At 44.1% G+C, this 14,467-nt stretch overlaps 1 protein-coding gene across 1 annotated transcript; it reads left to right on the forward strand.

Moving 5' to 3' along the window:
* Positions 1–700: 700 nt before the first annotated feature.
* On the forward strand, positions 701–14,169 carry PCNA (proliferating cell nuclear antigen). Its single transcript, XM_068133650.2, has 7 exons — positions 701–913; positions 4,909–5,087; positions 5,215–5,312; positions 7,522–7,589; positions 9,445–9,636; positions 9,759–9,882; positions 13,743–14,169. The coding sequence occupies exons 1-7, from the start codon at positions 872–874 to the stop codon at positions 13,820–13,822; spliced, it is 783 nt and encodes a 260-aa protein (XP_067989751.1). The 5' UTR covers positions 701–871; the 3' UTR covers positions 13,823–14,169.
* The last annotated feature ends 298 nt before the right edge of the window (positions 14,170–14,467 follow it).

A 14,467-nucleotide genomic window follows, 5' to 3' on the forward strand; every position in this document is an offset into this window, starting at 1 on the left:
CCATGTTTAAGGTGTCTAATAGGACTTTACACCTCATTTTCCATGTTTAAGGTGTCTAATAGGACTTTACACCTTTTCCATGTTTAAGGTGTCTAATAGGACTTTACACCTCATTTTCCATGTTTAATGTGTCGAATAGGACTTTACACCTCATTTCCATGTTTAAGGTGTCTAATAGGACTTTACACCTCATTTTCCATGTTTAAGGTGTCTAATCGGACTTTACACCTCATTTTCCATGTTTAAGGTGTCTAATAGGACTTTACACCTCATTTTCCATGTTTAAGGTGTCTAATCGGACTTTACACCTCATTTCCCATGTTTAAGGTGTCTAATAGGACTTTACACCTCATTTCCCATGTTTAAGGTGTTTACACCTCATTTCCCATGTTTAAGGTGTCTAATAGGACTTTACACCTCATTTTCCATGTTTAAGGTGTCTAATAGGACTTTACACCTTTTCCATGTTTAAGGTGTCTAATAGGACTTTAAACCTAATTTCCATGTTTAAGGTGTCGAATAGGACTTTACACCTCATTTTCCATGTTTAAGGTGTCCATTAGGACTTTACAAGCACTTCTGGTTCCGTCAATCAAAAGGAAAACGTGAATTTGCAAATCAAAACGACATCGTTAAACAAGATTTGTTTTTGTTTGACGTACAATGTTAAGAAATACACTAGTATATAAAATATAAAAATATATAACAAAGTGTATATTGTACTTGCGGGCATCGAACTTCCTGTGAGAAGTGACGTTCCTAAATTTCCCGCGTTTTCGTCTGAGGAAAGTCGCTCCTCATTCGCGCTTTTTTACATTTTTGGGGCTTTTTCCCTTTTTCGATCTTGTACTTGTTTCGATATTCTTTCGTCATGTTTGAGGCGCGGCTCGTGCAAGGCAGCATTCTCAAAAAGGTGTGTTCATCCTGGTGTGAGGAGGTTATTTTGATTTTAATTGTTTTATTTTCAGTATTAACATTGACTGGTATTAATTAACAAGTGCTTGCTGTTCCCATGTGATTTACTCGAACAGTGTTGTTTGTGTTGTTTCGGTATTATGATGCCGTGAGGCGTTTGTTTTGTTCATAATCGGATCCGATCCGGTCGATTGGTCCGACCTTGAGGAGCCACCACGTCACGTGACTGGTTGGACCCTCTCAGGAGGGAATTGTGGTTGTGGGAAGATTCCATTGTTGTAGAAGAACAAATTGCTTTACTTTTTGATGGTATTTGTAAAATTTGCCCTTCGTTTAATCCACAAACAAGTTTAGTGTTTGTGTCCGTTATTAAAAATACTTCAGCAAATCAAACATTTGATTAGATATAACCCGATCAGTGAAGGGTTTGTTATGGACGTTGCAGTGAATGGAACAATTTTACAGAGGTGTGGTGTCGTGGTGTGGCATGTGTGTGCACGTGGTGTGGTATGTGTGTGCACGTGGTGTGGTATGTGTGCACGTGGTGTGGCATGTGTGTGCACGTGGTGTGGCATGTGTGTGCACGTGGTGTGGCATGTGTGCACGTGGTGTGGTATGTGTGTGCACGTGGTGTGGTATGTGTGTGCACGTGGTGTGGTATGTGTGTGCACGTGGTGTGGTATGTGTGTGCACGTGGTGTGGTATGTGTGTGCACGTGGTGTGGTATGTGTGTGCACGTGGTGTGGTATGTGTGTACGCATGGTGTGTGTGTGTGTACACACGTGGTGTGTGTGTGTACACGTGGTGTGGAGTGTGTGTGTACACGTGGTGTGGTCATCTGCCAGTATTCATTCGGGGGCATTGAAGTCCCCACGGAATATTTTATGAAGTGTCCGGCACCCTGAACAAATACAAATTCCTGCCCTAACTAAATGAGAATCAACATCTTCCTTCATCTTCTTTATTTCAAAGGGTGAAATCCTTTTCCAACACAAGCAGGTGTACAGCATTTCGAATCACTAAAGCTTAATCTCTATTACAAATCAAAAGTCAAAATAATAAATGTGAAGGTCCCAACTGGGACAATGTTCAATGTTCTCCTTTCCCCCCCCCCCCCTATGACGAAATGCCTGGGAGGGTGTGGAAAAGGATGACGGCTACCTGTAACACACTTAAGGATGATAGTTAGTTATCTCCCCCCCCTGGGGATAAGTTTTTGAGGGTACGTAAAAAACTGATTGTCACACAGCTGGAGTGTTAATGTCCATCTGGCACACTGGTTGGCCCACGGTGGCGGGGAGTGCTCGGTGGCTGGAGCTCCTTGGAACCAGCTTGGTTGTGAGGGAAGAGCCGAGCGAGGGCACGTGGTACCCGTGTTTTAGGTCCTGTCGGGCAGGGGGATCGCCGTGGTGGAGGATTCACTAAGGCGGGTGAACTGATGGGGCTGCTCGTGATATGTGGCCCCTGAGATGGGCGAGGCGGTGAAACAGGTGGCTGGGCCATATGAGGCAATGGGGCCTGTGTAGGGGTAGGAACAGATGGCTGGGCCATATGAGGCAGTGACAATGGGGCCTGTGTGGGGGTTGGCTCTCTGGGCAGTCCCACCACCAGGCCAGATTCTGTCCCTGTGCCACACGTGGGAGTGTTGTGGAAGGGAGTGAACTTTCGAAGGTGTTGTCGGTTCCGTATGGTGACTCTGCCCGATCCGTCAACACGAATGACATACTGGTGGTACTGCCGCACTTCAACCACTGTCCCAGTGCGTTCCCATCTCCCAGGGTGGTTGCCGGCCAGGTTCTGCAGGTAGACATGATCGCCCACCTGCAGTGGGGGTAAGAGATGGGTGTGCTCACTCCAGCATTCACGCTCCCTAGAGTGGCGTCTAGCAAGAGCTATTTCCCGTTGTGACATCAGCTCCGTCCATGTTTCGTGTGGGGAGTATCGGCCCATGGGAATAGGGATGGCATCACGTATGGGTCTTCCAAACAATATAAGTGCTGGTGAGGCTTTTGTTTCAGGGTCAATGGAGTTCCTGTACATCAGCAGAGCCCGCTGGAACTTGTCAACATCAAGAGACCCTGAAGCAGTGACATTGTCCATCAGCATGCGCTTGGCCGTCTTCACAGCCAACTCGGCCCTGCAATTTGCGTGTGGGTTTGCCACAGACGAGATCCTGTGTCGGACACCCCAGGCCGTCAGGAATTCCTGTGTTTGGCCTGATTTGAATTGGGGACCCCCGTCAGAGGTCAATTCTTCCGGGATACCGAATGTAACGAATGTCTCACGCAACCGTTTGATGAGGCCCTCTGCACCTGATTCTGACCTGAAGACCATGGGCCAATGCGAGTATCTGTCCACAATCACCACGTAGTCCTTGCCATTGTGGGTGAAGTAGTCACTGCATATCATTTGGAATGGGTAGGCTGGGGGTGTCGACACAGAGGGGGGTTGCATAGGGTTGCTCTTGGCTATCTGGTGGAGTTGTGAATGTGAAGAGCATCTTTGGTCTCTGCTGTCGGTAGCCGTCATAAATGAGAATCAACATCTTCCTTCATCTTCTTTATTTCAAAGGATGACGGCTACCTGTAACACACGTAAGGATGATAGTTAGTTACTAACCAGCAGAGGGCACCGCATCAGCGGCACAACCATGCTTTCAGCCAATGATGCTGCCCCACAGCAATGTGCTGCAAACAAACGAAGAAGATTGGTATTTGATATTGTCGTACAACATTGCATGATGTTATAGCACACTAAGTTTGGTTTGTTAATTCTATATATTGTTACGGACGCGGTTTAGATGTTATTTTTGACCGAGCGGTGGTGTATTACCGCGACCTAACAGTTATTCCCCGACTAGACCCCGATTCCACCCAGACGTTGACCAAATCGCGCTATGCCAACTCAATGATAGAAAGGACACGACGACTGGGAAAGAGGAAACGACGCAAGGGGGTACAGTTCTCAAGACCTCCGGAGGAGTGTGTAATTACAGTGGTGGAGAAAAGGGGTAGATTACAAGGTAGTGAGGTAAAGACACAGAAGAGATAGGCACTTAATTACAGTCTTATCTTATCCCAGACAGACCACAGACAAACGGAACAAGGCTGACTTACACAGGGATTGATGGCAGGGAAGGACAGGTAGTTCGATAGCACAAGGTGCACCTTGGCTCGGGGACAGGATCAAGCATGGTCCAAGAGATGCAGGGAGGCCTCACAGCGCTCGGAGGGTACGTCTTGCTTGCTCCAAGCTCAGCGCGCATCTGACGTCACCTCCCTCTTCCTGCGCATGCTCAGCGGGGAGTGACACGCCCTCGGCTGGTTGGCTCCGCCCCAGATGGGACCGGTCCGCCGCTTCCATTGGGTGCGGGGGTTACCGGGCTCCGCCCTTGACGAGGAGCTGACAGGGAGCCCCTATTTGGTAACCCCGTCGAGCACATGTTCGATGGCGGCTCGTTGGGAAGGCCTCGTGCCCTCCCAACACCCCCTACCAACCAAGCCGGAGTGAGGACGCGCACTCCCTGTGCACGCCGCCGCCGTTGCTGTTGTTGTTGTTGTTGCTGAACCGTGAGGAAGAGCTGCGGGGAGGTATTGGGAGGTCCTAAACTTCCTAACGGTGCCATACAATCACATTCTGGTGCAACGAAGGGTCAGAATTAATGGAAACGAGTCCTTAACTGACATAGACTAAGAATAACTAGCAAGATGTCCTATAGTTGTCTTACATGAGATGCGGTGAACCTGGGCACGACATTTAATGGGGGAAATAGGGGGAGGTCGGGTCTACCGAGTGTTGTTTACAGAAAATGGGACTAGGGAATGGGGGATTGGGGATAGTTGGGAAGTATTGAGGAAATAGGGGAATATTTACAAGCGGATATGGATGAATGCAAATCCCATATCCGCAACAATATTAATAATCAATTTTTTGTGATTTGAGAATATTATGTGAACGTTTTTTTGGCTCTCACTGTGCGTTGTCCACTGAAAGGTGCTTGAAGCTCTGAAGGACCTAATAACTGAAGCATGCTGGGATATAAGCTCCTCCGGCCTCAGCCTGCAGTCCATGGACTCGTCACACGTCTCTCTGGTGCAGCTGACGATGCGCTCGGATGGTTTTGACTGGTTTCGTTGTGACCGGAACCTTGCCATGGGTGTTAATCTCACCAGGTAAGTTGGGTACCGTTAGGGATTGACCCTATTTGTATTAATTGTCCTAACTAGAGCTCGTGTGTGGCTGACCAGTGACCATGTTCCTTTCTATTCTTCCACTCCCTTGTATCTTTCTTTACTCCAGCATGTCCAAAATCTTAAAGTGTGCAGGAAATGATGACATCATCACCCTACGAGCAGAGGACAGTCCCGACACACTAACATTGGTGTTTGAATCTCCTAGTGAGTTGGTGTTGTATATTTTTGGGGTGTTTGGTATAAGGTAGGATTTGTTTTACGGTTTGAAATTACAGGTGTATACATGCACCAAATGCACCTGGATTTTTGACGGTGCACGTATAAGTTTGTAATTGTGTGCACTGTGTTCATGTGAAAGAAAACGGTAATGGATTTTATGATTTGTGACCAAATAAGTTTATTTACCACTAACATTGGTAATCGCTGATATAATCGAAGGGATACTTTACCTCCCTCACCCCAAATTTCCCCTCATGTCATGGTGCTCGTTGTATTTTTAGTTCAACCACTTCACACATACCTTGCTCTGGAGACAACAACAACAACATGCATTTTAAGGCCATTTTCCCTGCTAGAGCGGGGATTAGCCTTGCGATCCCCATGACAATCTTCTCCATTTTGCCCTATTTTCTGCATCTCCACATGTTAACCCCCTTGCCCGCATTTCTTCTTCCACCATCTTTAGCCAAGTCTTTCTCGGGCTTCCCCGTCCTCTACTTCCTTCTACATTAATTTCCATCACTCTTCTCAACCAGTCACTTTCATCGTTCCTCAACACATGACCAAACCATCTCAACCTGTTCCTCTTCACAGCATCAATCACAGGCTCTATTCCCATAATCTTTCGCAATTCATCATGTGTCTTCCTCTCTCTCAACGATACTCCGCACATCCATCGAACCATTCGCATTTCCACCCTTTCCAACCTTCGTTGCTGCTCTACATTCATGACCCATGTCTCGCTCCCATAAATCATAACACTTCTCACACATGCAGCACACACCTTTCCCTTCAGCTTCAACGACACTCCCCTCCTCGTCAGCACGCCACTCAATTCCCGAAACTTCTTCCATGCACATCTCACTCCAGCAACCGTTGCCGAGTCTGATCCACCTTCTCCATTCAGCATGTCTCCGAGGTAACAAAATGTTTTCGCACCTTCCAGTTTCACGCCGTCTCCAAGATCCAACTCAACATTTCCTTCATCTGCAGCTCCCTCTGTGCACACCTTACACTTGAATGTAGCTGCCACTTGCTCAGGAGAGAATGAGGAATTTTAATTCGCCATTTTATCAAGACTAATCGGGCGCGTACATTGTGGAACCAAAAACACGACATTGACCAGGATTGGCATCAACCCAGAAGTGATGTGTCCGCCACATATTTATATTTCTTGTTGCTATAAATATCCCGCCGGTGCGGTGAAATGTTGCATACATGGAAAAACATGTTAAAATAAGTGATATTGTCCTCGTGTCGTGTATCAGTAGCTCAGTTTACACCACCAGGAAGAGAACAAACGGAGCAAAAGGTGATTCCAAAGGACAGATAGAGGCTCTTGCAAAGAATGTCGTCACTCGAACTGTGGAGGACGTAGAAGAAAGAGTCGGGTCTTGTTGGATGGTGACGGTGGCAAGATAATGTAAGCTTAGTGTATATAACCTGGCACAAAAAAAAGACATCGAGGAATCCGGAAATGAGACGATTACTGCTCTTTTCAAGCACTTCCTTAATGGATGCCAGGTCTGCTGGTCCAGTGGATGTGCTTGATGATTGGGCGGACATGAAAACCCCGATCAAGAAAAGAGTGTCCTCTAGAAGTGTTAAATTCACAGATTTCTGGACAGAGATAATCAAATGCAGAAGCCATTGACCTGCCAAATATCCTTCTGTTGGTACAAACAAAGAATGGTGTCACTCAAACTAGTCAGGCCTGTATTGTCAACAAACTCCGCGGAGCGTGAAAGAGGCTTCTCCATAAAAATGAATATCTCCCAGACTGAGTGGAGAGTATGTTCAGCCTCAGCTCTGTAAACTGTAAGCGATCTCTTTCAGCGAGCATTCCTGACAAGACCATCAAACTATGGTCGGTTGGAGGTAAACGAATCAGAAAGCCACTTACTAAACCGTAGGGTCCCATCCATCAGTGTTGTATGGTTGTTAGTCAAAATTCATGAACAAAGCTAATGTAGATCGTGCTTGGAAACTCAAAGCCAGAGTTGAAAAGACCATTTCCACGTCCTTTTTCTCAAGAATATGCAGGTTAAGGTGTTCTATGAACTCTCTGGTTCGGTAAGTAAAATTTGGTGTATACTGAATGTAAAATTATTTCTGTTCACCTGTTTTTGAAATTGGGGTGCACGTGTAAGTTCTATTCGACCCCTGATTGTGTTCATGCCATGTTATGCGACAGATCAGGAGAGAATATCAGATTACGAGATGAAGCTGATGGACCTTGATGTAGAACAGCTCGGAATTCCGGTGTGTTCTCCCTATAAAATGATCTTGGGATTGCCCATATATTTGTGCTCTTCTTTGCCTTGCTTCCAATTTTCTACCTCTGCCCAAATCATAATACATAGTTTTATCTACTTCCACCACACTTGTACCACAGTCGGCTTGACATCCACAATGTTCGAGCAACGCAACTTCTAAATCTCCACAAACGTTATGGCACCACAACAGAACCAGATTTACACCAAATTTTATCTCCACAACTTTCAGTAGATCTGAACAACATTCTGGCACCACATTTCTCAACAAATGTACACCACATTCTGGCACCACAACTTCCATCACATTCTGGCACCACAACTTCCATCAAATCGTGTATGAGTGTTTTTATTGTTAATGCCCTTATTGTTATTTACTTTAACTGTTTAACTGTTAGTTTATTGTTATTGTTCGTGCACGTTGTAATGGACGATAGACCTCGGTGCACGTTGTAATGGACGATAGACCTCGGTGCACGTTGTAATGGACGATAGACCTCGGTGCACGTTGTAATGGACGGTAGACCTCGGTGCACGTTGTAATGGACGGTAGACCTCGGTGCACGTTGTAATGGACGATAGACCTCGGTGCACGTTGTAATGGACGATAGACCTCGGTGCACGTTGTAATGGACGATAGACCTCGGTGCACGTTGTAATGGACGAGAGTACCTCGGTGCACGTTGTAATGGACGATAGACCTCGGTGCACGTTGTAATGGACGATAGACCTCGGTGCACGTTGTAATGGACGATAGACCTCGGTGCACGTTGTAATGGACGATAGACCTCGGTGCACGTTGTAATGGACGATAGACCTCGGTGCACGTTGTAATGGACGATAGACCTCGGTGCACGTTGTAATGGACGATAGACCTCGGTGCACGTTGTAATGGACGATAGACCTCGGTGTACGTTGTAATGGACGATAGACCTCGGTGCACGTTGTAATGGACGATAGACCTCGGTGTACGTTGTAATGGACGATAGACCTCGGTGCACGTTGTAATGGACGATAGACCTCGGTGCACGTTGTAATGGACGATAGACCTCGGTGCACGTTGTAATGGACGATAGACCTCGGTGCACGTTGTAATGGACGATAGACCTCGGTGCACGTTGTAATGGACGATAGACCTCGGTGTACGTTGTAATGGACGATAGACCTCGGTGCACGTTGTAATGGACGAAACAGAGCTGTTGTTTAATAAATGCTAATTTGAGCTATTTCAGCATCACATTTGCCTTTGCCTACATATACAAAATTGTTGGGGACACAGAACACAGGATGAGATGTTATTGTCCAATATGATATCCAAAACACCCAGGAGGTAGGTGTGAAACTGATGAAATTGAATGTCTTTGGGCAATCGCTGATCTGGAAATCATCATAAATTATAATCAGTGGACAGTTCCTTAATTTGATGCGAAGAAAGTGAGCTAAACCAGGGGGATGGGGGAGGTGTCAAGGAAATCAACATTTTAGGGTCTCAGGTGATGGACTACTCCACCCCTCGCAGTGTCCTTTGCCTCTTTATTCCTTTTATTGAACTTTTGCAGTTGATTTTGCTTTGCGGTACTTGAACCGTATTTGCTGGATTTGTGTTCGTGTGTGTTTGGGGTTTCATTATTACTGCAAACGTTCTTTTTTCCCATTATTCTCCTCATGTTGTGTGTTGCCAGCACTGCTTTTCCACATTTTATAAAGTTAATAGGAAATTCTGGAGACGTGAACAAGTATTGGGTTTGTGCCGTGTTTGCCAATGTGCACCCTAACTAGGGCTGAATTATTATTATTATTATTTTTAATTTTTATAATGATATTTTCCTGTTGTGTTCATCCAGGACCAAGAGTACAGTTGTGTGGTGCGCATGCCTTCCGTTGAGTTTTCTCGGATATGCAAAGACTTAAGCCAAGTCGGAGATTCCGTGGTGATCGCCTGCACAAAGGATGGCGTTAGTTTTGCGGCGCAAGGAGAGCTCGGTTCGGGAAAAATCAAATTGAGCCAATCTGCTTCTACTAAAGAGGAAGAGTCGGTGAGGATCACAAGAAAGAAAATTCATTACAAACGTTTTTGAGAAAACTTGCAACCTTTCCTCATTGTATCTCGTGCTTCTCTCTTCCCTATAATTTTTTTTCCTCTCCTGTGGTCCTCCAGGTCACTATTGAAATGAATGAGCCTGTGCAATTGACCTTTGCTTTGCGATACCTGAACTTTTTCACCAAAGCCACACCCCTTTCTCAAACAGTGACGCTCAGCATGTCTGCTGAAGTCCCACTAGGTATGTGGTATGAAACAAGAGTCCGAAGGGTGGGGAGGGGGGGGGGTGGGGGGGGGGAGAGAATCATGTCTGCCTTTATTCAGTGATGTGCATGTTAATGCTGATGGTGTACTTGGCTCGTTGTTGTTTTAAAAACCTGGAGTATCGTGATGGTCATATTTTGTATGGTGTTTTATGTCGATGTGTGCCGCCCTCATTCCATGCAACCGTGTACGATTGTTGGCATGTGTTATGTACTGATCACTTTCATTTTTACTTGGTGTATAGACATTCGTTTTGACTGGCCCACACCTGTTAAACGGTAACAAAAAAGGTTTTAAAAAGCTGATGGTAAAAGCGTTATGGCCTGGACAGATCAACAGAAATGATCATTATGTACCATTTTCATTATTGTCGCTATCAGAATCATTATTGGCATTATCATTACTAGGGCATGCCCGTACTATATATAAGCTAGGACGTGCCCGTACGTGGGTGCCCGTTCCTTGCCAAAAAAAAAAAAAAAAAAAAAATTTGTGTAGGGGTGTGTGTGTGTAAACATCCTAGGGCGTGCCCGTACGTGGGTGCAAAAAAACATGCGTGCAAACAACAACAACAAAAAAAAACTTTGAAACCACGTGGCAGTAACGACCACAGAACCCCCCCCCCCCTCTATTTACATGAATGGTTTGGTCCATTCGCAACGACCACAGAACCCCCCCCCCTCTATTTACATGCAATGGTTTGGTCCATTCGCAACGCCAAAGCGAACGTCGAACGGCTAAATCGCCATAGCTCGGTAAGTACTTGTCCGATTAATTTCAAACCTTGAAAAGGCACATCCTCGGGTCCCCAGCAATATACCTGGCAAGTTTAAAGTATATCGGACCCGTGGTTGTCGAGAAACAGCGGTCACAGACAAACATACAAACACACATACACACATACACACATACACACATACACACATACACACATACACACATACACACAGAGATTAATGGAATTATAGATAGATGTACCATTATCGGTATCATTTTCATTAACATTATCACTGCTTTTACCGTAGAAGAGGAGCCCACTTTTGATCGTTTTCCCTGTCAAGAAACAAACAGTTTACAGGCAAGGGCCTCCACGTTCTAGGCCTTTCCCCTAACGACCACATTTCTGGAACTTGTCTAGAAAGAGGGAAAAAACTGCAGTATCGTGCAGCTGTGCTGCGGCCCGGCTAATAAGGGCTATCTATATACATGGGGGAAACTCCTTTCGTATAGCACGGTGCTCCGTATTTTTGTAATGACCCATACGGAGGTTTCCGTATTTTCGGCATCACAAAAGCATGCTGCGATTTTTGGAAATTAAGGTGCTATATGCTGAATATGCTGATTCGTGTCAAAGTTACCCAGGTAGAAAAGCTTCCAGGTACGTTACCGTGATCAGATGTCCTCCAGGCAGGAGAACGTCTGTCTACGTCGGTAAATATGGAAATAGTGACCATTTTTGGAGTTTCGCATCGCCATTCCCTCCTATGAACTTCACGGGAAATACTGAAGTTCCGTCTTTATATTTCGCAAACTAAAAACGGGATTCTGTTGAACACAAAACCCGATCGAGTCTGCTGGTATCGGTGAAGTTTGTGAACACACGAGACCAATAAATCTTAACGAGGAACGTTGATGCAGAAGAAGGTGGTGAGAATTAATTCCACCCGTCTCTCTTTTTAGAGAACGTTACCAATTTGACTGTCCCTGTGGATTTGTTATTAACCCGAGGTGGTGTAACATGGGTCCTGGAGACCCGACATGATTTTTGTTGTGCTATAACTTTTTATAGAAATGCTTATTTGCATGACCTTCCAGGTATGCTCCTAAAAGGTGGTGACAATTATTTGTCATATAATTTTTTTTCCGTTTCTGGGTGCGCACCGAAATAAGAGAAATAAATAATGAATTATTATTATTATTTATTTTAAAAACACTACCCGACTTGAGTATGGAAGGATAGATAGTCGGTCTGCGAGTCCCAATCTATGTGTATTGTGTATGTAATTTACATGTAATTAATTTGGTGAAGGTTTCTAATCCGCAGCCGCTATTTCGTGACTCATCTGTGATGCATTCACATCATTTCATATCTTCGTGTGCTTCCTGAGTTTTTCTTAATTTCTTATTTTTAATTTTGTCATCTTTGAAATCAGATCAGCGCTTCGATTCCTTCGCCAAATCAAAGTATTTTCTTTTCATTTAACGAGTTTACTAATTATTTTCTTTTGTTGAAAAAATCTCGTGATCTGTGAGGTTTGGCTTCTGATTTTGGCATCGTGCAACTTTTGGCTTCCATCCATGATGTGCATCTGTGGTGTTTTGTAATTTATTGGACGATAGGACAATAGACCTCTGTAGACAGTTACCCTTTACTACTGTCTTACGTGTGTGTGTGTGTGTGTGTGTGTGTGTGTGTGTGTGTGTGTGTGTGTGTGTGTGTGTGTGTGTGTGTGTGTGTGTGTGTGTGTGTGTGTGTGTGTGTGTGTGTGTCGTGTTTTTTTTTTGTTCTATTGGAGCTTTCTGATGTCGAATGTGTGATAATCCACAAAGATCGTCATGATATCACGAGTTGATTTGGATAATTAACTACAAATAATCCGGAACAATTCCCATGTATCTAAACACGTGCCATGTCAGGGTGTATAGAGCAGCTTAATAGGTCCTACCACGGCATGGCATTATAATTACAAAAAAAAACTGATAACATTGTCACAATTTTTTTTTTAATAATAATAATATTAACAATAATAATAATAGTAGTTTCATTTGGCAATAATAATACCGAACGCATAATCTCCCAAAATTTTCTGGGGGATCATGACCCACCTACAAAGAAGTACTTTTCCTTTTTTTTCAACTTTGGCAGTTTCATCCATATTTAGAGTTACTATAACTTTGCCCTTTCACATTTTCACCTAATTATTAATTATCTGTCTCCATATTCTCATAATAAAGGCTTGTTGAAAATTTTATTACAAAAGCTCAATTGGTAAAAATGTTCTGGCCAGGACACATATACACACACATCAAACTTTGTATGCAAACACAAAGACAGCAAACCAGATAAAGTATCCCTGAACCAACTAGCAAAAAATTTCCGAAGATCGATGTCACGCATGAAACTGAAACCGTAACAAAAGAAATCAACAGATATACACCGACAACTGGTGAGGGATGGTTTATGGGCACGTCGTACAACGGCTTTATGCATGACGTGTGGATGATGCTTTTAGAAGTGTCATGTGTGTAGCTGGTAGGAGGTTTTTATTTTTTGAGCCCGCAAATATGTGGGACACAGGGCCGTGAATGTAGAAGCAGGTCGCATTTTATCAACAACGCATATGCGGAACCCGCGAATGTCTGGATCCGAATGTATTGAGACAGTTACCCTTCAATTTGCAGTCATTTTGCAATTTTAACCCTTTTTAAAAATCTTGATGATTTATTTGATTTTTGGACGAGTGGGAGTGGATATTAGATTTTTTATTTTTTCCTTAAGATGGGGTAGAGGAGGGGAGGAGAGTAAAAGTGTTGGAGATGGTTAAGGTAAAAATATGCCAATGCTTTGAATGCCAATGACTTTATAAATCATTCGTTCATCTAAATTGCCTTACAAAATGGTTGCATTTTCAACTCTCCTTCGCTTTCCCGTCCTCCCTTCTCCTCCTAATAAATAATTTTTATCTTTATGTGTATCTTCCCCTTTACAAACTTAATATGCTTATGGCCTAACTTTGGATTCTGAGTATTTTTGCACGATGCCCAATGAATGTAACATGTGAACAATAAATACATGTTTGGAATGAATGAATGAAAGGTTTGTACGTATGTTTCTAGTGGTGGAATACAAGATCGCTGATATGGGTCACGTCAAGTACTTTCTGGCTCCCAAGATTGTCGATGAAGATGCTTCATAGCTTGGCATTGCAGGAAAATACACAAGAGAAGGAATGTGATGTAGTGTTGGTCGTATTTCTAATTTTTCAAATTAAAAACGTTGATAACTTGCGTGCCATTATTATTATATTTTTAATGCTGCTGTGTGTATTCCCCTTTTTTGGATTGTTGTCGTTCGTTATTATTAATTAGCAAATACCATCCGTCACGTTACTGACGGGAATACTAAGAGAGGTGTGAAGGGAGAGAGAAGAGGGAAGGGTTGAGAAGAACGAGAGAGAGAGAACGAATGAATTTGGATTTGAAAACGGTTTTTTAAAATACAAAACTCTGTTTGATCCATATAAATAATAAAAAAATAACCACCTGTAGAGGCCATTTTTCCCCGCAAAGTGGGGGTTGGCCTTTTTCGGGAACCGTGGTTGTTGTTGTTTTTCGGTCCCCTTTTTGAAGCAATGTTTTACGGCCGGATGCCCTTCCTGACGCCAACCCTTTTTGCCGCCTTTAACGACAAACAGAGAATTACCAGTGAACTGGTAGCCGTGAACTACCCCTGGCATTGAGTGAACTCAATTAGCCGACCTCGGAAGGATGACAGGCTGAGTCAACCCCCCTGGCGTTAATTCAGCAATCGATCGGGATTCGAACCCAGGATCCTAGGATCC

The sequence above is a fragment of the Myxine glutinosa genome, chromosome 13, assembly GCF_964187855.1.
Source record: "Myxine glutinosa chromosome 13, kmMyxGlut1.1, whole genome shotgun sequence".
Taxonomy (NCBI): domain Eukaryota; kingdom Metazoa; phylum Chordata; class Myxini; order Myxiniformes; family Myxinidae; genus Myxine; species Myxine glutinosa.